This window comes from Hibiscus syriacus, unplaced genomic scaffold (genome assembly GCF_006381635.1).
Source record: "Hibiscus syriacus cultivar Baekdansim isolate YM2019G1 unplaced genomic scaffold, ASM638163v2 tig00111769_pilon, whole genome shotgun sequence".
NCBI lineage: Eukaryota > Viridiplantae > Streptophyta > Magnoliopsida > Malvales > Malvaceae > Hibiscus > Hibiscus syriacus.
In genome coordinates, this window is record NW_024063172.1 from 4,188,372 (window position 1) to 4,213,638 (window position 25,267).

General features: G+C 36.9%; 3 protein-coding genes, 1 non-coding gene and 3 pseudogenes across 5 annotated transcripts; 5 read left to right on the plus strand and 2 right to left on the minus strand.

Moving 5' to 3' along the window:
• The first annotated feature begins 1,812 nt into the window (after positions 1-1,812).
• LOC120169423 (trihelix transcription factor ASIL2-like) lies at positions 1,813-5,381 on the plus strand. Of its 2 annotated transcripts, none has more exons than XM_039177564.1 (2): positions 1,813-2,935; positions 4,253-4,622. In XM_039177564.1, exons 1-2 carry the CDS (start codon positions 2,065-2,067, stop codon positions 4,333-4,335), a joined length of 954 nt encoding a protein of 317 aa, XP_039033495.1. In that variant the 5' UTR covers positions 1,813-2,064; the 3' UTR covers positions 4,336-4,622. The 2 variants fall into 2 exon arrangements, with proteins under 2 accessions (XP_039033495.1, XP_039033496.1); XM_039177565.1 differs by lacking the exon at positions 4,253-4,622 and adding an exon at positions 4,999-5,381 and having other exon boundaries at positions 1,816-2,935.
• Positions 5,382-8,414: 3,033 nt separating this feature from the next.
• Positions 8,415-10,682, plus strand: LOC120169475 (annotated as a pseudogene).
• A 292-nt stretch (positions 10,683-10,974) lies between these two features.
• Positions 10,975-11,045, plus strand: TRNAG-GCC. Its single transcript has one exon. It is a non-coding gene; the product is annotated as a tRNA-Gly (tRNA).
• A 1,975-nt stretch (positions 11,046-13,020) lies between these two features.
• LOC120169530 (protein trichome birefringence-like 37) lies at positions 13,021-14,823 on the plus strand. The gene is made up of 5 exons (XM_039177652.1): positions 13,021-13,341; positions 13,427-13,598; positions 13,778-13,953; positions 14,046-14,204; positions 14,276-14,823. Exons 1-5 carry the CDS (start codon positions 13,049-13,051, stop codon positions 14,565-14,567), a joined length of 1,092 nt encoding a protein of 363 aa, XP_039033583.1. The 5' UTR covers positions 13,021-13,048; the 3' UTR covers positions 14,568-14,823.
• Positions 14,715-17,508, minus strand: LOC120169528 (protein CHUP1, chloroplastic-like). Its single transcript, XM_039177650.1, has 6 exons — positions 16,124-17,508; positions 15,715-15,846; positions 15,447-15,628; positions 15,247-15,358; positions 15,017-15,151; positions 14,715-14,925 (listed from the first exon to the last, which is right to left on the minus strand). Exons 1-6 carry the CDS (start codon positions 17,294-17,296, stop codon positions 14,821-14,823), a joined length of 1,839 nt encoding a protein of 612 aa, XP_039033581.1. The 5' UTR covers positions 17,297-17,508; the 3' UTR covers positions 14,715-14,820.
• Positions 17,509-21,865: 4,357 nt separating this feature from the next.
• LOC120169529 lies at positions 21,866-23,736 on the plus strand (annotated as a pseudogene).
• Positions 23,737-23,823: 87 nt separating this feature from the next.
• On the minus strand, positions 23,824-25,145 carry LOC120169532 (annotated as a pseudogene).
• Positions 25,146-25,267: the final 122 nt, after the last annotated feature.

Sequence of the window (25,267 nt, forward strand, 5' to 3'; positions counted from 1 at the left end):
TATCACATATGAATGAATAGTATGGTGCATGCACTGGCCTTTTCCACACTGGCCAGAGTTTAATTGTTTATTTTTTAAAGTTTATTAAATTATAAAACTGAACTAAGGGTGTAAGGGCTTCCCGTCAAAGAGGCCCAACCGGTTTATGATAACGCGCGAGAGGGAAAACCCAAAGCGCTGCTTCCTGAAGCTCAACGCCAAGTTGTTGAATAATTAGCCGCGCCATTCTACCGCCGGTTCCTTTCCCGGTCAAATTAGATATATTGGAAACAAAAATTAAAGGAAAATAAAATATAAAAAGAATACTGGTGATAGAAACGATGGTTGGAAGCTAACGGCGCCCAGAAAGCTAAGTCGAGTCGGTCGATACCGAAGCTAAATAGTCCGTGCTGCTCACGTAACGCATCAATCGGCAGCCGCCGGCATCATCACTGCCGTTTATCAGTATCATTCACAAGCATCGACGCAACCGCTTCTTAGGTCTCGCTTGTAAATTCAAAAATTATACTAGTTAATTTGTTAGTATATATCAATTTCAGATTTGATCCTTTTCTCAAAACTTCTAAAATAATATGATTATAAATAATTTATAAAATTTTACTCCATAAATTTACAATCAATATTTCCGGAAAAACGATCACAGTTCTCAGTTTCTCGTGGTTAATGTATAATTTGTTACTTAAATTATACCATTTATTCCATTTTGATGCCTACTTTTCTTATAAATTTGGATAATATATGAATTTTGTTATACATTCTCCGAATCTGTTTTAAAGATTAAATTTAACTTTTAAGATTTTTAGAAAAAAAGTTTTATAATTAAAATTTTGGAATAATATTTTTAAATATAAAATCTTCATATCTTCACACCAATCGAGAAATTACAATCTTTTATTATAATTTATTTATTGATCTCACGTAATTTGTCAGTATCGATTGATAACTTATCACATTAATTATATTTATCTATCTATCTATCTGCTATCTATAAATAGTCATCATACATGTATACCTAAGATTAACACTAACAAAGAATTTTAATATTAATCATCTATAGTTTAATCAACATCTATAACTATTTACTCAAATTAAAAAAGGTGAACCATTCACAATCATCTTGTGAATGAAGACGCAGCTAAAGTAAATGAAGATAAACATTCTCATATATATGGGGATGTCTAAGGTACGACAGTCTTAATATATGGCTAAGAAAATGAGCAATCGAAAATATTAATATTTTTTAACATTTCTGGTAAAGAGCTATCTAAAGCATTATTTATCTATCGAAAATGTTAAAATTGGTTAGCGAAATTAGTAAGTGAAATTAACATTTTTCGGTAAAAAAATAATGTTTTAGGTAGCGCTTTAACCAAAATGTTAAAAAAATATTAAGATTTCCGGTAGAACATTTCTTTAACTGTATATTAAGACTACAGTACAGCAGAACTATCCCATATATCCATTATTCAAATCTTTATAATATGGACGTGGATTTAAAAATTTAAATTTACAATGATATTACAAAATAAAAATATTACTTCTAAGAGAATTTGAACTTTTATACATCTAATTTTTTTAGATTGAATTTTATATGAATTTAAATATCTAAATATGATTTTAATTTTTTTATGAATTCAAATATGTAATGAATAATAATATTTAATTTAGATAGTGGAACGAATCAAGTATAGCTTCCAACAAAAAAAATGAATATCAACATAGAAAATAAAATAAAATTTGGGCAAGAAAGTTGTTAATTAAGCCGTTTTCCGATACGTTAAGCAGGCCAGGCCAGCAGCAACGAAAAGCAAACGTCAAACAAAATGCCAACTGGACTAGTTGTAGCCGAGACTAACCCGATGAACGACCCGAGCCAGCCAGTGAGCCTGACCTCACGCGCTCTCTCTCACACATCCCGGCGACCCCCTTTTCCCCTATTATTCCCTTTCCCTACTCTCACGCTCCTCTCATGTGTCGGCCGAGTCATCGCCGAACCCCTTTTTAAATCTATAACCCTAAATTCTCCCCTTCTCGTAGAATAACCATCCTTCTCTCGTAGTTTCAATGGCCGACATCACCGATTCCGTTACGCCGTTGGCAATAATCACCCCTCCTTCTACCACTCCCGGCTCACGGGCGTTACCCGTTCGTGAGGATTGTTGGTCGGAGGAAGCTACGTCTACCCTCATTGACGCTTGGGGTCGACGTTATGTCGAGCTTAACCGTGGGAACCTACGTCAGATGGATTGGCAGGATGTCGCCGACGCCGTTAATGCCCTTCACGGTCATACTAAGAAGACTCATCGTACCGATGTTCAGTGTAAGAACAGGATTGATACCATTAAGAAGAAGTATAAGATCGAGAAGACTACGGTCGCCGCTTCTAACGGAACCCTAATGTCGTCGTGGCCGTTCTTTGAACGATTGGATGCTCTTATCGGATCTAATTTTACAGCTAAAAAGGTTTCGCCGTTGCCTAAGATATCACCGAAGCCGTCGCCGAGGATCCCCGGGTCTCCTCCCGTGGCTCTTCCTCTTCTGTTGCCGTACAGGAGGACTCCGGCGCCGACCACGGTTGTCGCACTTCCGAAGAAGAGGCCGGCATTCGATGATGGGTATTTCAAGAGAAATTATTCGGCTGCAGCGGTTGCTGATATAGAGGGTGACGAGGAAGAGGGAGAAGAAAGCGAGGGAGATGAAAGTGAAGGAGAAGGAGAGGAGAGGGAAGGGATGAAGAGATTTGCCAGAGCGATAGAAAGGCTTGGTCAAGTTTATGAAAGAGTGGAAAGGGAAAAGCTGAGGCAGATGGTGGAATTGGAGAAGCAAAGAATGCAATTTGCTAAAGATTTGGAAGTGCAGAGGATGAAGATGTTTATGGATACACAGGTGCAGCTCGAAAAGATAAAGCGCAGCAAACGACCCGCGGGTTCCAGTGGTGAGGCCTATTCTTCCTCATGAAAGAAGCTATGTTTAGCTTTTCATATTGTTGTATTTGCTATTTGATTGATTAATGTATATTTTTGAGTAATGGGTTCATTAATCTTATGCTTTGTAGCTGTTTTTGGATTTTAAAATATTTTTTCTTGCTTAGTTTTTTCAGTGTGTTTTTGACCATTAGATAGAATGAAATGATGAGGGTTCTAACTTATCGGGTTTTATTTAGTGATTGAGGAAATTAGTGGGTCTATCCACTTTATGTTTGATCTATCTTATTGTTAAGATTCTAGCATGAAAACTTAAATATGTTCAAAGCTGTAATTGTTCATATTGGGAACGAATCATTTCCCTCAGTTTGTTGTGTGTTATGTTTGCTTTGTCCAATAGATGACCTTAAACTGAACTGGCCAGTGGGTGTTGAAGTCAGTATCGATAATACAAAGGGGTAGTATTCATTCATGCAGTGATATTCATCTGTTTGTGGTATATTTTTGGAATAAAAAATGACAGAATTCCTCAATGATGCTGTTCTTCTCCAAAGGGTGTGATCTTGATGTCCATTTTTATTTGCTTTGTGGAATCTCTTCAGTATTTTCTGTTCAAAGGTTTCTTCAAAACATATATGTCTAGATTTCTGCTGATTCATAGTTATACTACTGTCCATTTTGTGTTTGACGATGAACTTTGCATGAATACCTGGTCTTCCTTCATTTATTCTGTAGAAGATGCATTACTCAAATGTTGCATACTAGCAATGATTGATGTTTGATTTCAGTTTGAAGATCAATATATGCAATGCCATTAAATTTTAAGTTTTTACTGTTTCTTTTTATGTGGGAAGTGGGAACTGACTGACATGACAGAAGTGAGACAGCTTGCTTATCTTGTTACACACATAGCTGGGAAAAAGAATGAGGGCTGGTTTTGTTCAGAAAGGAAACTTGGCTCTTTATATCTTCCTAACTTTGCTATCCTTTACTGATTTGTAGGAGGTTGAATCTGTTTGATAATTTGCCGCTCTGTGCCATTCTAAACCTGTAGTCATTTCGGAATGTTATTTGTTCTTTTGGTTTATTGGGTGTTCTATTTTTCTAAATGCATGATTATGGTGGCTTTAGTCTCTGAAATTACATCTATTTGGAATGTCCTGTAGTGTGTGCAGGCTTACTACTTAGTTGATTGGTCTGATATGTGTGTAAAGTAAGGGTGGCGTGTGGCCTAACTTAGCTTTTGCTTGCCGATTGGTCAAGTTCTGGCTTATGTTCAGATAAACTTTTATCTGTACATCTAAATTATTTTCTCGGCATGTCAACAGAAAATAGATGTTTCTCCATTGTTGGTCAGCTAACAGAGGTTGACTGTTTTATCAACAGTACCGTGTGCCTAGAAGCATATTGATGCCCGCAGAAGATTCAAGTGCTAAATATGCTTCAGCATTTAAATTGCTCTTGATATCTGCAATGCACATGGCATGGCATAAATGATTTGTCTACAAGTTTTCTGTATGGTTAAAAGTGTTGGCGTTTCCTGGTTTGGAAAAATGTTAAATAACTACCAGTTTTGATCTTTGCCATTTGCAATATGAGTTTGTCTTTTGAATGTGGTTCATGATGAATGGTTCTGAGACTTAATTTGTTAGGATCCTTTTAAGCTTGTCTTGTAATGATGGTCTGTTTGGTGTGTCTCCCATCCTGAACATACTTGTCTACATAACTTCCTCCAAAGTTGGACATTCAGAACTCTCTGTTTAGCCTAATGGTTGTTGTGAGGATCTATCTAATATACAGGGATGGTGGGTTGAATGATTAATTGTTCAAACTCTTATCGTCTTCCTCAAGTTTTGTTGTGTGATATGTCTGGCAAAACATGCAGAATGTTCAACTGAAACAGAAGGGTTGAATCTTGATTTGATGTATTCATCCTGAGAATGGTTAAGGAGATGAGGTGCATTTGTATACACAAACAACATTTGACTATTGTTGTATGCATTACCCTCCCGACAGCTTTGCATTGTTAAACACGATAAATAAGCTAAACAGGGCCCATTTCTCTTTGTTGCAGATATTTATAGCTAGCCAGCTGGGGAAGAATTTCGACAGCTATTTCCATGGGAGAATACATGAAGCATATAATATTTGACATTTATACTTATCCCTTGAAAGTATATATAGCTATTTGTAGCAGATACTGGACTGAGAACTCAGAGAAGATAACCAGCAGTTGGCAGGTAGGATTTAGTTTCTGTAGTTTGAAAGTTTCTCTTTTGCCGTTTGCCTTTTCCCTTTCATTTGGAGGCCACCAAAAAAAAAACTGAAGTTGTAATTTGGTTTGGACCTACACAGTTGGTCCAATGTCTTTTGTTTTAGTTATGGAATCTCATGCAGATAGCTGCAATGTACGAGGTTGATTAGGTTGTATCCAAAAACACTTTTCACTGCCCCCTGCTAATGCCTATTGGATTGGGCTAACATCTTCAACTTTTGTGTCGCATCATTAAATTTGTTTGATTTCACGCCTTGTTTTTTTTTATATTTAACAATAAATAACAATATTAAGTTTCAATTGACAATTCGTGTACTGAATAAATCTCTCTTATTATTATTATTATAAAATGATATCCCCCGGACGTTAATTGGGTCAACAACAACGAGAAAAACGTCAAAAGAAATGTGTTGCAGATGAATGATCCAACCAAGCCACCTGAGTCGGCCGAGTCATCGCCGAACCACTTTTCAAACATTTAATCATAATTTCTCCCCTTGTAATCAAAACTTGTTTATCTTTTCGATGGCTGGTATCACCGATTTCATTACGCCGTTATAGCTATAATCACTCCCGGCTCACGGATGTTAAATACATATTTTGGTACTTGAACTTGACATTAAGGTACAATTTGATACTCAAACCTTTTTAGTCTAATTAGGGATCTAAACTTGGTTTTAAGGTCCAATTAGATAACTAAACTTATTTTTTTAGTGTAACTTGTACTTGACTTGTTGATTCAAATTAGTAAACACACTTCACTTTTTGGTTCGAATTGGTATTTAGCGTAAATGATTATTTGAATGAAGCCAAGTCTAAGTACTAATTTGAGCCTAAAAGTTAAATTCGTGTATTTAAGTGGACCAAGAAACTTTACGAATGGTTAAAAATTTGTAAGCGAAAAATAACAATGTAAAATCAACATAGAAATAAGATACGCGTAAAAGACGAAATTTAATGTGGCGATCTTTTCTATCTCCAAGGACAAAAATAAAAAATCTACTATAAATATAAAAATCATGAAGAACACAAATGCATGATATCACATAAATCTCATAATCCGATATATGATATCACATATATCCCATAATCCGATCTATATCCTAAAACCCAATGTATCTCTAAAGACTCCCCAACATTTCTACAAAATCATCTCTACAATTGAAACCCTAAAAGTTGCATATATAAAAGTAAGATTGTATCTCTCCAAAATAATTTTCCCATGATTCAAAAGGTTAAGATCTATTCTATATTTATAGAGTCAACTATATGATCATCAAGAAACTTAATTTCATAAGTCTTCTTGCTTAAAATAAGTTTTTACTTATTAAATAAACTCAATTATCAAGTAGTCTTCAACCACTAGAATTATAACAATGTCTAACTTAATTATCAATTAGAATTTTAGTCAAAATCTAACATATACCAAATTGAACCTTAAATCCAATGATATAGGGGGCTGAGGGCAATCGCCTCCTTGAAATTTTAAATTACCATATATTTTAAGTTTCTTGTTTGTATTTTCTATTGATAATTTGTTTTCACACCCTAAAATTTTATAAGTTCGTCTCCTTTTAAATTTTTAGAAGTTCGCTCTCTTTAACATAAAAGCATATGTTTGTCCCTACTTAAATCCAAGTTCAAGTATCTAATTGGACAAAAAAATTAGGTACCAAACTGCACGTTGAAGCTAAGATTAAGTACCAAACTATATATTTACCCTAAAAAAATTTAAAAATATTTAAAATAGTGGTGAATATTTTGGCTTGTAAGTTAGGTTGAAACTTCCGGGCCTCTTGAAAGATGAAGATAAGTTATGGGGTGTCCAAAACTATATACTATGAACCAGTACAACGGTTTTTTTTTTGCCCAATAGGGCCTTGGAATAATAATTTAGGGTTTTATCCATTATCCAATATTATTTAGGAATGTACGACATTCGTTATAATGTCCGACATTCGTTACAATGTCCGGCGAACTCGTCACCTCGAGTTGATGAGTTCCACAAAAAAAAATTAATGGACCCGGATAAGTGGATCCCACGTGAGCCAATAATTTATTATTTTTATTGAAACTCATCACATCGAGACAATGAGTCCTTTAAAAATTTATTTTTTGATTATTGAAAAAAAAATTAAAAAAATTTAAAAGAAAGAGGGTAATTTGTCACAGTGAGGTGACGAATTCCTTCGAATTTAAAAAACTAGTCATTGGTCAACGGACTGTTGTGCAACGGTCACTTGGAAAGAATCACTTGGAACTCGTCACCTCGAGGTGAGGAGTTCCATTGAATATTTTTATTATAGTCGTTGGAATTGGGGTTATAAATAGGGTTTTTTGTTTTGTGTTTTCATTAAACCCTAGATCCAAAAAAATTGTAAAAAAAATTGACTTTCTATGAAAATCCAGAAAAATGGCTTCCCAAAAAAAAATGTTGCGCCACGACAACGTCCATATTTCGACGATCAAACTCTGACCGGAAGAGAAATGGAGTATTCGTTAACACGAGAAGATTGTGAGAGATCCGCATCCGTGGATGTTGATGTATCTTCAGTAATCCAATCTTTTTCAATCTATATTTGTATGTAGCTTCAAGGTGTACCCAATGTTGATTCAGACTCTGATTGAACATGTTTATATATATATTGGTTCGTAATATTTGACAATTGAATCATTCACTTGAAAATAAGTATATTACCTATTTAAAAATGGGTCTGGTATTGTTTTATCAAGTTTTTCGATAATTAAAAGTTATAAAATGATCTTCCGACTATGAAATGATATTTTATTGAGTCCCTCAATTATTAAAAGTTATAAAATAATCACTTGATAAACTTTGAGATCAAATTTTTATCAAGGTTCATAAATAGGATCTAAAACATAATAAATAATCAAGTGATATTAGTGCATTGAAATTGAGATACTATTTATGACACCTGATTAAAAGTATTCTACAGTTATTATGTTAATATCTAATTTAAACAACGGCTATAGAATACTTTTTGACAAAATACTTCAATTAATAATAATAATAATAATAATAATAATAATAACTGGTTTAACATTAGTGCATTGAAATTGAGATCCTATTTATGAACCTTGAGTTAGATACTGAAATCTCAGTGTCTTCTTCTTCCCTCTGCTACTCGGATTTGATTCGAAACCACAGTTCCCTTTGCCTTGTTTTGTCCATTTCTATTGAGTATTCATCGAAAACCCATTAAAGAAACTTGTTTTTTTCGTTTTGTTTTCGACGTTCAAAGTCTCAAAACTCTCACAAGATTCACACATATCTCGAAGAAATGGTTGAATTCAAGACCGTCAAGAAGAAAATGTGGATGTTTTCTTTGTAATCTTTCATATGTTTTAAAGCTATTTCCCCCAGGATTGTACTCTTGCGTTATGGAAGCCATAGCACCGATCATCATCAACAACAAGAAAGTCGTCAACCATCAGAACTTCCCTCTCCAAAAGCTCTCCTTCTGGCTCGCCCCCACCACACGTCCGCCTGGTCTACTCTCCTTCACCTCCGGCCGTAAAACAAAATAACAAATCCAGCATAAAGAAGCTCATATACAACTTTTATTTTTTTTACCCTTTTTTGGTGATTTATATGGCTTCTTACAGCTCTTTCAACAGTAGCTTCTCGTTTGAGAATTGTTATTCTGGCTTCCTTGATACGTTTTCGCGTGATTTGGGTCCATGCGATGGGATTTCCCACGGCGGGTCTTTGTCGGTGGCGGCAACATCGCAGTCGTTGGTGTTGGATAGTGAGAAGGGAGGGCTGGTGAAGACGCCGGTGACGGCCGGGAAGAAATGCGTGTCGAAAGATAAAATTATAGCGAGTTTGAAGAGTCATAGTGAGGCTGAGAGGAGAAGAAGAGAGAGGATCAATGCTCATCTCCATACGCCCCGTACTCTCTTGCCCTGCAAACAGAAGGTACACGTGTTAAATGTTAATCTATATACTAATTCATTAATCAATTAACATTATATGACCTTATTATAAAGAATCTTCCAATTTAATTTTTCTCTATTCCTAAGATTAGAATTCGAACTCTTCCCGATTATATCATATGAAGCAAACCTTACATTTCAACTATTAATGTTAATTGCACTAAAGGTCTTCTAATTATGGTCTAGATTTTAAATTATTTCTTAAGCTTTAAAACATTTTAATTTTTTAACAAAGCATAATTGAGTCCTTAATGTATCAGTATTATCATATTGTTCCTTCCATCAACCTAGTCATTAACTTGAGTGTTAAATGTTAGTTTAGATATGTATCGCGGTATATTTAAAACATATGAATTAAATTATAAATATGTATATTTACCACATGGACCATATGTGGTAGAAAAAAAATAGCTCTCATAACTTTTATTGACATTGTCTTTCTTTTTCCATGTCATATCTAATAATTAACATCTCCACGCACTAAGTAAAAATATATTTGTAATTCCATCTGTGTTTTAATTATACTCCAAATTAGATCTGAATTGACATTTACTACCTAAAATGAATGTTAAACTAATGGAATGACTTGACTGATACCATATTGGAACTGAGAACTCAATTAGAATGTTGCTAAGTTGAGGGACTAATTTAGAATTGTGGGATGGTTCATGGACTTTTAGGTGGAATTAGCCCAACCATTTATTGCCATGTTTGATTGCTTAGAAAGCCTTCATCATTGGAATTGTGCATGTCATTTGCTGCATTATTTTTTGCACTTGGAAGGTCAACTCTCGCTTGCCACCTTCAATTTCTCCTCATCTATTCCTGTTAGTTGACATAATCATTTTGACATAATGATATAATAATCAGTTGACATACAACTTCGTTAGATATTTTTTTTCAGTTAAACCCTAATGTAACAGCTGTTGTGCTCTGGGTTCTGTCTTCATGAATAAAATAATTCAGGTTACAAATGTATGTCCTTTTGTAATAATTAACCATTTCTCAATGTTTTTCTTTTATAATAAACCAAGTCAAATGCTCATTGTAGATATAAGGCCACCTTACTTCGTGAAGTCGTTAGACAAGTGAAACAACTGAAGCAGAATGCGTCTGAAGCCAGCAAAGGGTTTCTTGTTCCAATGGATGATGATTAGGTCAGAGTTGATGCATGTGATGATGAAGTCAATGGGACTTATTGTTTCAAGGCATCAATCTGTTGTGATTATAGACCCAAACTCCTGACCGATCTATGACAAGCTCTCAACGCCCTTCCAATTAAGATGGTGAAAGCGGAAATATCGATTTTGGGGAGTCGGCTGAGGATTGATTTCGTTTTTACCGACTGCCGACTTGGGCATGGCAATGATTCTGAGGCACGGCAATCAAGGAGAAGGCTTATATCTCGCCGAAATACTCGCTGCACTCGGCATTTCCGAAGAAGAGGCGAAGGATCTCTTACTTTGATTTCTCAAGCTCGTTTTCATAGAAAAACATCATTGAACTCGTTTTGTTTGTGTCAATCCACTGTGTTGTATGTGCAAATATTGGTTTGAAACACAAACTTTAGAAACTTGTTATATATAAATACATATATAGATAGATCATTATAGATCTAAGAGAACATCTTATCTGATCATGTGAATGTACCCCTTTTCATTATATGTTATCTAATAACTCGGAGCTTACCTCAGTTAAGCTGCTTTAATTTTAGCACAATATTATCTGCCACTGTTGGGAAACAGTAGCTCTTATTCTTGTTATTTTGTATAAAATAATCATGGTATTTAATCAAAAGTTGTACAACAGCGTATCAAAGCACCAGTGGTCTAGTGGTAGAATAGTACCCTGCCACGGTACAGACCCGGGTTCGATTCCCGGCTGGTGCAGTTAATTAATGTTTTCAATATCGTCATCTTCCACGACCCATGAATTCATAGCCAAAATCTTATTTTAATGTTATTATCTCAGCCTGTTTTGGTAGGCATATTCTGTTCTAGGTTTAATCTGTGAATCACAAGCATTATGATGTTGTAGTGTCTATATACGTAGAGCTTCATTAATATATGTATATGGTTCTTGAATCTCGCAGTTCGTGTTGAATTCTATCTGGAAAGTGAATCAAAACATTGTTTTGTTCTGTTCAATGGGAGACAAATCTAAGGGCATGGATTTAGTCGGCAACACTTATTAGAACATGGAGGTTGTTGACATTGTGTACCATGTATCGGTTACATTCATCTTTTTGCCCTCGAAATATTGGCAGTTCTGCACAAAAAACATTAGCTGACCCTTTATTCCCATATGTAATGGGGTAAGGGAGAGGTAGGATAATATGCTACCCGTTGAGAGCAGTTTTTGTAAGAGACCTCCGAATTATGAAATGCCCTCCGTGGAAATCAATCCCACAACCCCAAGATTAAGAGCCTTGTGCTCTACCAACTGAACTGGATGGTATTCTGGTCAGGAAACATTGAGATATGTCCAAAGCCAGTTGCAGACGGTTCTAATGTAAAACAGTTCTGCACTGAATTAATTGAAGAGTTGTCTCCTGCAGGACCGTCTCCTATGATCCAGTAGAAAACCTTAACTCGAATCAGGTGCAAAAGGCCGCTATTGCTGCCTATAAGGACTCGAACGTAAGTGCAGGTGAAGATCACTCTCCACTCTCATCTGTGAAATCTGTTGAGGGTGTAGATTCTGGTTTATCTTCTGAACAAACTACAGAGGATAAACATTCCTTGGTTCATTCTTCTATTTTTAAAGCTAAAAGGACTAAATTATATTTTATTATTTATGAGGGACTAAAACAACAATTTGACCATTTAACCAAGAGGAGTCATGGCCCCTGGCTGTGCCCTATTCCTTAGGATTTTAAATTGGTCACATGAGCAATTTTTATAATAAAAAGGTACTATATGATCCAATTTAAGACATTTTTTTTAGCAGAACACATCTTTTGATCATGTTATCAGTTGGATCATTAAATCAAAAAAGAGTAGAAATGAGTCGATGGCTAAATTCCTGGAATTAAAAAGTAAGTAAATTTAAATTGCACGAAGCATTATTTTCTGCAATTCAAAGCATCAATGGTAAAATTACATTTACAGGAACTAAACACATGATTTGTAGACTCATAGATATAACAAAACAAGCTTAAATGACTTTCATGCATGTGATTGGACGAGGGGTTGTTTTCAAAAAAGCTTAAAATTACAGGGACTTGAAAATCTTTAAAAAATGAATACAGATTACCAAGTTTGAAAGTTTGTATTAGCATTGGGTCACATTGTCACGGATTTTTGTCCCATTGCCGACAAGTATCACGGGAGGGAGACTCCTGTGCCTTGTAAGATTCTTGACAAGAGAGGCGTACTGACTATTCTCAACCAAAAGGTGTCTCTGCGTTGTAATCTGCACATTTGTATTTGAATGAAGCTTAGCTAGCTCGGTGTCAACTGCTCAACTGCCAAGATGGTGGGCCTGTTGGGTGCGGTGATGGCTGGGAAACACTGATCTGAATTTTTTCTTTTATTTTGGAATTGCACAACTTGCATTTCCTGGTTGGTTTTTTGGAATTCCACGTGATTCCCCCAATTATTGGGTGAATATCATCACCGGTTTCATAAATTAGTTATATTCGACTCCATTCTTCAATTATACTATCAATTTCTTATCTCATGAAAATCAAGACAAAGGCCAAACCATGTGCAATTTTATATCATTAACATACATCCCATGACATGCAGGACACTGTAATGCAAAAGAAGATGGCGTCTTCCTCATTCCATGTGAACCCACCTAGCAGCCTTTCCCCCCCTCTCTCATCCCCTTGTATATAAGCTCTGGGTGTGCAGTTTACTTAGCTTGTTTTTAGGACACAAATTCCTTGATGGGTTTCAGTTGCAAGACACTGTTGTGTTCGGTTCCCATAGTTGTGCTCGTGTTGATGCAAGAGGCAAGTGCCGGGAGATATTACCACAATGTGACCGGGTTAAGTAGTCGAAAGCAAGTGGGTGGATGCAATTTGTTTCAAGGCCAATGGGTGTTTGATCCTTCGTATCCTTTCTACGACTCTTCGGGGTGTCCCTTCATAGATGCTGAATTTGATTGCCTTAAACATGGCAGACCCGACAAACAATACCTTATGTACGCCTGGAAACCTGATGGGTGTAACTTGCCCAGGTACCCCTTTTTCCCCTTTTTTTTTTTTTAATTTAGACTCTTTGATTGAGAAAGATTGATGTGTGTATTTTGTTTTTGTTGTTAGATTTGATGGGGCAAGTTTTCTGGCAAAATGGAGGGGAAAGAAGATAATGTTTGTGGGTGACTCACTGAGTTTGAACATGTGGGAATCCATGGCATGTATGATACATGCCTCGGTGCCAAACTCCAAGACCACATTTGTTAGGAAGACCCCTTTGTCTTTCGTTATCTTTGAGGTGAGTTCTTGTCTTTTAAAAAAATAACTCAAATTACCTCCTTTATTCTCTTTGACTATCCTTAAAGTATAATTTCAAGCCAGGATTAGCAATACAATAATTGGTACATGTATTGTTTGTAGGATTACAAGTATCTAGAAAAAAAAACTAGATAAATTAACCATTTTCTCACCATGCAGGATTATGGGGTGACTGTGAATTTGTACCGAACACCGTACTTGGTGGATATTGTTAGGGAAAGTGTTGGCGATGTGCTTGATCTAGGCTCCATCAATGGTGGCAATGCATGGGAAGGAATGGACGTGTTGATTTTCAACAGCTGGCATTGGTGGATCCACCAGGGAGAATCTCAAGGGTACCATTTTCATCTTATTCCATTTATTTATAAACCATCAATGCATCACATTCCAATAATCTATTTAGAAATGTCATGTTTATTTAATGTAGGTGGGATTTCATCAGAGATGGGTCTGCATTATACAAAGATATGGACCGTTTACAGGCTTTCAGCAAGGGGCTTACAACATGGGGCAACTGGGTTGACACCACTGTTGATCCTGCCAAGACCAAGGTCTTCTTCCAGGGCATTTCCCCCACCCACTACGAGTTAGTCCAGAAATAACCTAAATACGATCCGATGCAGTCTAATTTGTACTGATTGTATTGGATGAATCCAGGGGCAGGGAGTGGAACCAACCGAAAAAGAACTGTTACGGAGAGCTAGAGCCACTGTCCGGTCCTACATACCCGGCAGGTGCACCTCCAGCTGCTTCAATTGTTAACGAGGTGTTGGGGTCTATGAAAAAACCAGTTTTCTTGCTCGATATCACGACCCTGTCGCAGTTGAGAAAAGACGCTCATCCGTCGACCTATAGCAGCAACCATACAGGCAACGACTGCAGCCACTGGTGTCTTCCTGGATTGCCTGATACATGGAACCAGCTTCTGTATGCAGCTCTGGTCATGTGAAGGTCCACAATGGGCAAACAAAGAATTTACGTCTCTTTTTCTTCTTCACACAATCAAATTGTACAATCATACAAACAGCTGGGTTTAGGTGAAGCTGTAGTTTTCAGGCAGCAATACAGTTATGTCCTGGAATTAATTAATTGAATATGGGTGGATAACAATAGCAGCTGGTGTTGTATTCACAAACATTTGATGTTTCGATCTTTACAACACAAAATGATACATACTTTCTGAACTCTGAAGCAGAGTTTGTTTACAGAGATTTTGGTTGGTTTTGGCATTGTACGTTCCATGATCTGGCCTTGTCTCGAAGTTCCTGGAATGCCCTCATCGTTTCGACATTGAATCCGCCAGCAAACTGTCGATAAATGGAGAGAAAAAAGGGGTTATCATCTCTATGCCGGATTAGGATCTTGTCCAACTTGTGTAAATTAAATGAGAATGGTTACCTGATGTACACGGAATGCAAATCTAACGCCTTGAACAATCAGCTCCTCTTCTTCAGGCCCACCCCCTACTGCTTCCAGCTCGGAAGATACCCGTTTCATGTACTTCATCGCTAGTTTTACTGATGCCAACTTGATCTGCCATAATTTGTATGCAGGACATTTTGTTTTCACTGATCGGCATAACAATTAATCCGAGTACAGAACATGAAGGATGAAATCTTAAAACTAACCTGGCTTACGATTCCGGTTTCGAGCATCCAATCCATAGGGATGTGAAATCCTTTGTATCTATTTGCAGCAGATTCTCTCATTCGGGAGAGATTGTAAACACCATGCTCCAGCCTGCCATTGTTACATGCAGATTCATAACGGAAAGAGAAAGCATATGAAAGGAATTTATATATCGAATAACTAAGTATTTTATACGTACTTTTCAAGCAGAGCCTGCATCTTCTTGAGGGCCAGACCGCAAGGTTGCCGGGCACCATCACGAAACGATGCAGCCTCGGATTCTAGTTTCTTGAGATCACAATACCCAAACGCAGCCTCACGCAATGCATCAGCCTTCTGCTCCGGCCAATCGAAATGTTTCAGCACAGCTCTTTCATCCACCTAAATGAAGAACAAACAAAACTAATCATTGAAAGGAAAATCCCTCAACAAAACCGAAAGGATAGAAAGAAGAAAGGAAAAGTTACCAAGTAGGAGAGTTCATCGTCTAGCCATTTAACAAAAGGCACAACATCCTCAATATCTGTAAATGCAGCGTCCTCAACTTCCTTAATCAAAAACCTTATGAAGTCCCCTTGTGTTTCCACATCTGTCTTTATCTGTACAGTGGTCACAAAGTATATTCTATTGTTAAGATAATTGAAAAGATAAACCCAATCACATACTCATCAAGTTAAACCTTCTTAATTTTTGTAATTTTCTGTTCTAATTACTACTACATTGAATCCAAATCGTGTCTTATTTGGCAAGACATCAGATCCAACAAAACACAATAAAAGTCACGGACGACCAGTCAGTGGCCACTGACACAAAAACAGCACTGTGACCACAATGGCATTGTCGTAATAAACTACAGAACTGGGAACCGAAACTCACCGCGAGCAAATGAGACGACCGGTTCTCGATCTCTCCAATCATATCCCGGGCATTGGCTGTGGCTGGCAAAAGCTCCGGCGCGCTACAGCCACCTGCTTCTTTCTTCGAGTCTCTCCGCATAAGTGAGTGATAGAACTCCACAACCTCCGGAATTCTCCTCACTTTCGCCGCGATAGCATTCTTACCTTTCGGAGGCGGCGGTGGAGGAGGAGGTACAGTTGCAGGTGCAAGTTGTTTGACTGTTGCCACTGGTGCAGGAGGAGGAGGTACAGCTGCAACAGGTGCAAGTTGTTTGACTGTTGCCACTGGTGCAGGAGGAGGAGGTACAGCTGCAGCAGGTGCAAGTTGTTTGACTGTTGCCACTGGTGCAGGAGGTGGGGGCGGTGGTGGTGGAGTAATTTGCTTCCCTTTTAAATCAAGGGAGCTGTTAGATGAAATTGATGACGATGATGAAGGTCTCGGAGGTGGTTTTGGGATCCTAGGAACACGAGATCTGATATTAACAAGACTCGACTCAACGAGTTCATCTGAGTTACTCTGTCTCTCAGTTTCAAGCTCCTCCCTTTTTTCATTACTCGAAGCACTGAAAACAACGACTGTGTCCCAGCATTTACTATTACTTCTCTTCAAATTCCTCAAACTCTCACCTTTACCGTTACAATCAGAACGCAGAAACGGCACCGTTTTCTTCAACTCCATTATCTCTTCCTCTGTTTCCCTCACTTTCCTCTCTTCTTCAACCTTCCCCTTCATTTCCTCCACCTCCATTTTCAACGCCTCATTTGCATCCCTCAAACTTTCCATCTCCTTCAAAGCTCGATCCAGCTCTGCATTCTTAACCGCAATTTCGTTCTCCAAAACAGGAACAATGGAAACCGATTCTTTCAAAAGCTTGCACTCCAAAAGCTCAGTCTTGAGCCTGGACTCTCGGTCTCTTAGCTCTTCGACTACCCGAAGGAGCTCGGCGACATCAGATGGACGGGGCTGAACTTGAGCCGAAGATCGAGGGAAGTAAACGCCAAAAGAACGTGAAAAAACTGTTTTTTGGGAAGAACTGGATTTGTTACCCGAGCTCGTTGATGACGATAATGGATGCTTAGAGGGAGTTTCGTTCTTTGGGTTTGCTGGTGATTTCTGCAAACCCATTGCTAACCTTACCTTACCAGCTACCATGATAAGGTGTGTTTATGCTTACCCTTGTTCTTTATCTCTCTGGGTTTTGGAATTTTAGTTTGTGATCTGGAAACAAAAAAAAAAAGTGTCCTTTGTCTGTTTGGATTTGTTTGTTTTCTCACACAGTGAGGTCTTACAACTTGGGAGTTTGTGAAAAAGTTTAGTTAATGCAAATCGGAGAAATAAGAAAAGGGAAATGGAACGTTGAAAAGAGGTATAATAGTAGAGGAGAGTAGGTCAATTTAATAAAATAAAAAACTGTGAAACTTTTAAATACATAGCGGTACAATAATCGAGGAACGGTCTTCTATGCTCGCATCCACTTTTTAAAACGAAAAAGAAATTCGTTCTTTTTTAAGAAAAATTGGGCCATCACAACTAGGCAATTTTTTCAATAAATAATCGGTGATCGATATATTTAATGATCTAATATCGATTAGATTATATTTCTTGATCTAACATCGATCAGATTATATTTTTTGATCTAACACTTATAGAAGTAAAGCGCGCTCCTTGAACCGTGTTATACGCTGATTTGACATCACATGGTATAACGCGCCCCCTGTCCCACGACATACGATGATTTGGCGTCACGTGGATATAGCACACCCTCTGATCCACGCTATACATGCGTATCTGACACGTAGGGTATAGCGCGGTGCAGGGGGCGCTCTATACCCCTAAATACTCGACCTCTCACATCTCAATCCTCCCTATAAATACCACATCCTCAATCACTTTTATCACATCAAATTCTCTAAATTTCTCTCAAATTCTCTCCTTTTAAAGTATATTTTATAATATTTTTACTATTATGTATTTACTTTATTTAATATTTTATTAATATAATTCTTTTGCAGATATATAATAGAAGGCAGTCTACTTCGTTCGGATGGAAATCATATATCTCTACACTTTACTGATACGGTAACATTTTAACGTTTTAATTTAATTTAAATTATTAGTAATATTTAGTTGATTTATTTAATGCATGATTATTAGATTAAGAATTAAATATCTCGACATTTTGCTGATACGGTAACATTTTAACGTTTTAATTTAATTAAATTATTAGTAATAATTAGTTGATTTATTTAATGCATGATTATTAGATTAAGAATTAAATATCTCGACACTTTGTTGATACGGTAACATTTTAACGTTTTAATTTAATTTAAATTATTAGTAATAATTAGTTGATTTATTTAATGCATAATTATTAAATTAATAATTAATTTTTGTAATTATTTATTTTTAGGAGAATGACCGTGTATTAGATCCTTTTATTAGGAATCTTAAGTTAGAGATACCAAACCGTGTCTTGCTGTATTTAGTAGAGGCTAGATTTGGTTACATAGGTAGATATCAGGATCACTGTAAGATAGAGCCAGACCTGATTTCAGCCTTAGTAGAGCGGTGGAGGCCGGAGACCCACACATTCCATCTTCTGTACGAAGAGTGCACGATCACGCTTGAGGATGTTTCTATTCACCTGGGGTTTCCAGTGGATGGAGATGTGATATCGAGGATAGCTTCCGGTTCTTGGACTACTTTGTGTCGGGATAGTCTAGGACGTGTTCCGGAAAATTTTATCGGAGGTATGATACCGTTAAATTGGTTATATGTCAATTTTCGGGAGTTGAGCGCAGACGTCTCTGAGGATGAGGTTAAGATGTATGCATACTGCTGCTGATAGGAGGGTTGATGATGTAGGACAAATCGCGCAACCTAGTTCACTGCATGTGGTTGCGACATCTTAGCGACTTTCGTCTCGCCGGATCATTCAGTTGGGGCTCGGCAGTTTTGGCTTTACTGTACAGGGAGATGTGTGGAGCCACTGACTACAGACTTAATGCTATCGGCGGATGTCTCCTGCTGCTGCAGTCTTGGGCATGGTATCAATTGCCCTTTTTATGGCCCGTTGTGAAGAACACATTCGTATTTCCACTACTTCTGAGGTAATTATAAAACTGATTTTGTATATTAATATTTTTATAGAGCATATAACAAATTTTTTTCATTGAATAGGTGGTCTACTGATAAGAAAAATCATCAGGAGCTACCTGATGATTTAGAAAAAAATTAGGGTGCTAATCGATCAGAAGGCTGGCACACATGTATGAATTTTAATGTTTAAAAATCGATTTTAGATTATAGTTATATAATTAGATTATTATTTTGATAAAAATTATATATCATTTGTTTTAGTTTGAATGGTGTCATATTCTACTGATGATGTGAGGGCGGTGATCCCACCTGAGTTGAGGTGTCCATCAGATATTTGGATGGCGTTAAATATAATTTTGGTACGGCGTATAGCGAGGCCCCTGATCCGCGCTATACCCCTATATAGCGTATAGCGCGGAGCAGGTGGCGCGTTATACCCCACGTGTAACCCAGTCAGCGTATAGCGCAGTACAGGGGGCGCACTATACTCCACGTGGCGCCAAATCAGCATATAGCGCGGTTCAGGGGGTGCGCTTTACTGCTACGGGTGTTAGATCGGGAAATATAATCTGACCGGTGTTAGATCGGTAAATATATCGATCACTGGTGATATTTGGAGAAAATCGCCTCACAACTACACCTTATTCTTTCGATTCGTATAAATTATAAATTTAATCGTTGAATTTAATTTTTAGGGTAAAGTATAGTAATGGTCACTGAACTTTTCTAAAGCTTTCATTTAGGTCCCCAACTTTTAAAACTTACAATACAGTCTCCCAACATTTAGTCTGTTTGCAATATGATCCCCCAACAGTTATGTCGGGGACCATATTGCAAATGGACTGAATGTTGAGGGACCATATTGCAAACAGACTAAATGTTAGGGGATTATATTGCAAGTTTTAAAAGTTGGAGGACCTAAATGAAAAATTTAGAAAAATTCAATAACCATTACTATACTTTACCCTAATTTTTATATTATTCCAAACATGCATGCGTTCGACTATCCTAGGATTAGCATATATTTTATGGGGGAATGAAATTTATAGTAATTGCACACATAGTTAATCTTATTCATTTTCAAGCATTTATTTTTATTATTAGAGGTCATAAATTTTTATTATAGTAATTGTGTTGGGGGAATGAATTTTAGAAAAGTTCAGTGATCATTAATATACTTTACCTTAAATTTTGTCATTAGAGGTCATAGGTCATAAATTTATAATTTATTTATTAAAATAATTTGTTGTCCTCCCGATTTTAGGTTTCACCTTGATTAATATAAATTGATCAGTATTGCACACTTAATTTTAGTAGATGAGTATTTCGACGGAAATTTTCTATACATACAAGAACTTAAATAATATTAAATTTTTTACTACTTAAACCTACTACGTTACTTTTTATTTACATAAAATATGTCATTTATATTATTTTTTTTTCTTTTTTTTTTCAATTTTATCTTTTATTTCTCCAAACATAAATTTTTTAATTTTATCTTTGTGTCACGTCGACACTAACTATTCTCTAGTGTCTTTGTCTATTATCCATTTAGATTTTTGCTTAAATCATTTTAAAACCCATTAAAATTAACTATAAATTCAAAATTTGTAAAACTTCAAATCACTCTAATCTACAATATCTATTATTTAATTAGCGTAGAATCAAGATATACAATTTTTATTCTTCTTCTCAATCTCCATATCATTAAAATTTGAAAGAAAATGATTCATCTCAGACAATGCGAAACTATAGACATTTAAAAAAAAAGTATCTAAACAGGTAAGATTGAGTAAGCCCTAATCTGGGACCATGAAATTTTTAAAACCATTCCGTGACCCAATTTATGAACACCTCTACATTTTTTTTTACCAGGACACCTCTACATTCTAAAGTATTAGAGAAAGAGAGGAGACTTGCTTCGTCAATCTTAGTGAGAAATTGTGAGAAAAAGAGGCTGTTTGGATGGAAAGAAAATTGGCGAATGAAATGTTTGAGGTAGAGAAGGAAAACGTGAGCTTTTGGTGATTTGGTTTTCCTTGTGTTCAAATGAGCTCCGTATTTATAGGACTATAGCTTCCATAATAGAAGAGGCGGTAGCGCGTGGAGCCACGAGGACAGTTTCAAGTTACCGTTTGTTAGGTCAAATTCTTCTATTAGTGTCTATACTATGCAAAAGTTATAGATCTAGTCCGTATGCTAGGATTTGGTCATTTATAATCTTCCATCTTTTTAAATCCTTGCAATTTTAATCCTTACTCAAACTATAGTTGTTGGAATTTGTTAAATAAATTTTGGCTGTTAGTTTATCTAATATGTTTAAGTATGATTTAGTTACAATAGTTAGTAATTTATTGTACGATTAGTTGGATAGTTTGCAATTTAATTAGGAGATGTATAAATATCAATCATTATAAGTTAATAATTTAATTTTTTTCGAATCCAATCAAATTTTATTCATAATATAATTTAAGATGAATTTTTATATACGACAAGTAATTAAGATTTCTTGTCTTGTATTTTAAGATGAGATTTCACTTTATTCAATTAAAAGAAATTGATTACGAGATACCCATTTAAAATCAAAATTGAAGTCGTATATAAAAAAAATTTTGATTTTATTTTTATTTGAACAAGATGACAAAAATCTTAGGCAAGGGAAGAATGAAAATCTATCTTCTTATCCGCAACCTAACAAACCAATAAGAAAGCAAGTCAAGCTCCACGACTCAAGCAAATCGCAGAACACTGTAACAGGCAGACGCACAACACTCACTTGGTAAAAGAAGACAAAAACACAGTTGCAGGCGTCAATGGCTTCCGTGCCTGGAGCCTTAAATGCAATCTTAGCTTCTCGGTCTCTCGTTTCTCCTTCCTCAAAGCCTGTTTTTCCCTCCATCTCCATCAACCCAGGTGCAATTCTCTATCCAATTAATCCCACCATGTACTTTTCTTTTATCAATGTATTTTCCATGGACTAAGATTTTACAGTTTTTGTAATGGTGGTACAGGCCAGGGTTATGGGAGGAAACTGTACGGATGAATTGGGATTCAAGGAAGAAAGGGTAGGCCTCGATTTCATTTTGCAGTAACTAATGTTGCCACTGAAGTTAACCCAGTTGAACAGGTAACTAATTGGCTGTTTTATTTGAAGAAAGTGTTTGTTCTTTTACATTTCTAAGGCACCTGGAGAATTGGGTATTTGAAGAACAGGTGGATATAGATAATAATAGCTTTTGAATTTATGTGAATGAAGGCTCGGAAGCTTGCTGCTAAAGAGAGTCAGAGACCAGTATATCCTTCTGCTGCTATAGTAGGACAAGATGAGATGAAACTGTGTCTCTTGTTGAATGTGATTGATCCCAAGATTGGTGGTGTCATGATAATGGGTGATAGGGGAACTGGCAAGTCCACAACTGTTAGGTCCTTGGTCGATTTTACTGCCTGAAATCAGGGTAGTCTTCGGTGACCCTTATAACTCAGACCCTGAAGATCCGGAAGCGATGGGTATAGAAGTCAGAGAGAAGGTCACTAAAGGAGAGGAGCTGGCTATTACAATGACTAAAATCAACATGGTCGATTTGCCATTAGGTACCACCGAAGGTAGGGTCTGTGGAACCATTGATATTGAGAAAGCCCTCACTGAGGGTGTCAAGGCGTTTGAGCCTGGGCTTCTAGCTAAAGCTAATCGGGGGATTCTTTACGTCGATGAAGTTAATCTTTTGGATGACCACTTGGTGGATGTTCTGTTGGATTCTGCTGCGTCGGGATGGAACACGGTTGAGAGGGAAGGCATTTCGATCTCGCACCCTACACGGTTTATTCTGATTGGATCGGGTAATCCAGAGGAGGGTGAGCTTAGACCACAGCTTCTTGATCGATTCGGAATGCATGCTCAAGTCGGGACAGTGAGGGATGCTGAGCTTAGAGTGAAGATTGTGGAGGAGAGAGCCTGGTTCGATAAAAACCCGAAAGATTTCCGTGAATCGTACAAGGCAGAGCAAGAGAAGCTCCAACAGCAGATTGCTTCAGCTAGAAGTAATCTTTCTTCTGTTCAGATCCATCAGGATCTACAGGTTAAAATTTCCAAGCTTTGTGCTGAGCTGAATGTTGATGGACTGAGAGGAGATATTGTCACTAACCGAGCTGCAAAAGCTCTTGCAGCTCTTAAGGGACGAGATAAAGTCACCGCAGAAGATATTGCCACCGTCATCCCCAAGTGCTTAAGACACCGTCTTCGCAAGGATCCTTTGGAGTCTATTGACTCTGGTTTACTTGTTATTAGAGAAATTCTATGAGGTTTTCGGGTGAGAGAAGCATACCAAAAGCCCTTTTTCTAGACATCTTTAGCTGCTTCCAAATTGTTTTGTTATGTTCCTCATTTCATACAATCGAACATTAAGAGAAATTCAGATCAATGTAGAGTCTTGGTCTAATCTAATCATGTGAAAGAATAGCAAAATGAAGGAAATACCGCTTTGAATGAACTCTTGTTTAGATTTTCTGCTGGATTATTACTTTTCAATTTATGTCCCATTTGGACTTGTATTACATAGATTTGCATTACAATGAGATTTTATTCAATGCATAACAGTAATTTTGTTCCCATCTCTAAGAAATTCGTACTTGGGACTCTGTTCCAGCCTCCAGGAAAGCCGGTGGTAGCTGGTATACTACCGAAGCAGCTCGTATCAGAATACGAGCAGTTAAACCCCATATTAAATACTTTTTATCCTCGGTTTCATAGTCAAAGAAGTGAAGAAGATACTTCTCTCCCATCATTTCCCTCTCTTCTGCGTTTCGATTTTCATCCTGAACCAAACAAATCATACACTGTTTTAGATAGGGTGAAAATAAGTACAGTACCAGGACGAGATGAAGAGAAAAACCTTAATGAACATCTCCAGTGGAGCATCGAACACAGCGTCCACTTCAGTGGGATTCGGCTTAGGCTTGAAACAGGAACAACTCTAAGAAGATGCTGCACAGAAAACCATTAATCTGTAAATAGTTGAAATACAATGTGAATTGCAGGTATAAGATTTCAATACCTTGGACAAAAATGATTCAAGAACAGCAACAACTTTAACAAGTGAAGGGTCCAACCCAATTTCTTCTTTAGCTTCTTAGTAAAAAAGCTGTATCGTCATCATCCTTGTCCCCTTCCTCTGCTTTCCCACCTGGCAATTAAACTTCCCCTGAAACAAAGTACGCGATAAAACCAGCTCTTTTGGTTAGTATGACACGTAAATCCCCATCATCTCCTTCAAAGAGACATATCAAAACAGCTGCTTTTTTGGGTCTAAACTTTTCCGGTTTCTGGACAACTTCTCCGGCTGCTTCCTGGATCATTTGTTCGACGTTGTCATCCAAGGAACTCGGTGGTGCCTTGTAGTGACGCAGCTGCTGAGCCAAAGCTAAGAGTCTCTGCGATGGAAACGAAGATGACCCGCCATTCAGAAAAGAAGTTGATGAAGCCATGAATGGAGAAGAGAATGAAGCCAAATTCTGCATTGTACAAATTTGTATGCAGAGGGAAAGGAGATAATTAATAACCCCTTTTTTCTTTTTGAACCAGAAACTTCAAATGATCTGCTTCCTTTATGGTTTAGTAGCTTTTACTCCATTTGTGGAGCTAGAAATGGAGGACTTAGCTAATAATAGCAAGGGGCCTAAAGGAAGCTGGTTGTTGATTATATAATAAAGCTTCAATTAATTATTTGGTTCTAAGCTGTCAATTATAGATTGCATCTTTGAGGTAGTGCTGGAGTTATCCAATATCCATTACGGGGCAGCTCAACTAAAGAAAAAGGCGGGCACGGCAAATCTGGATAGGGTCCAACTCGATTCAACTTCGAAAAAATATACTTGATTTCTGTAAAAGATAACTACGTTACCACAAAAAATATAGCGTCCCTTTCCATTATGCATGTGCTAAACAGAAGTTCAAGGCAATAAAACAAAAATAACAAATAGAAAGAATCACCATTTCTGTTCTCACACAAATCATACTTTCTTGCTATT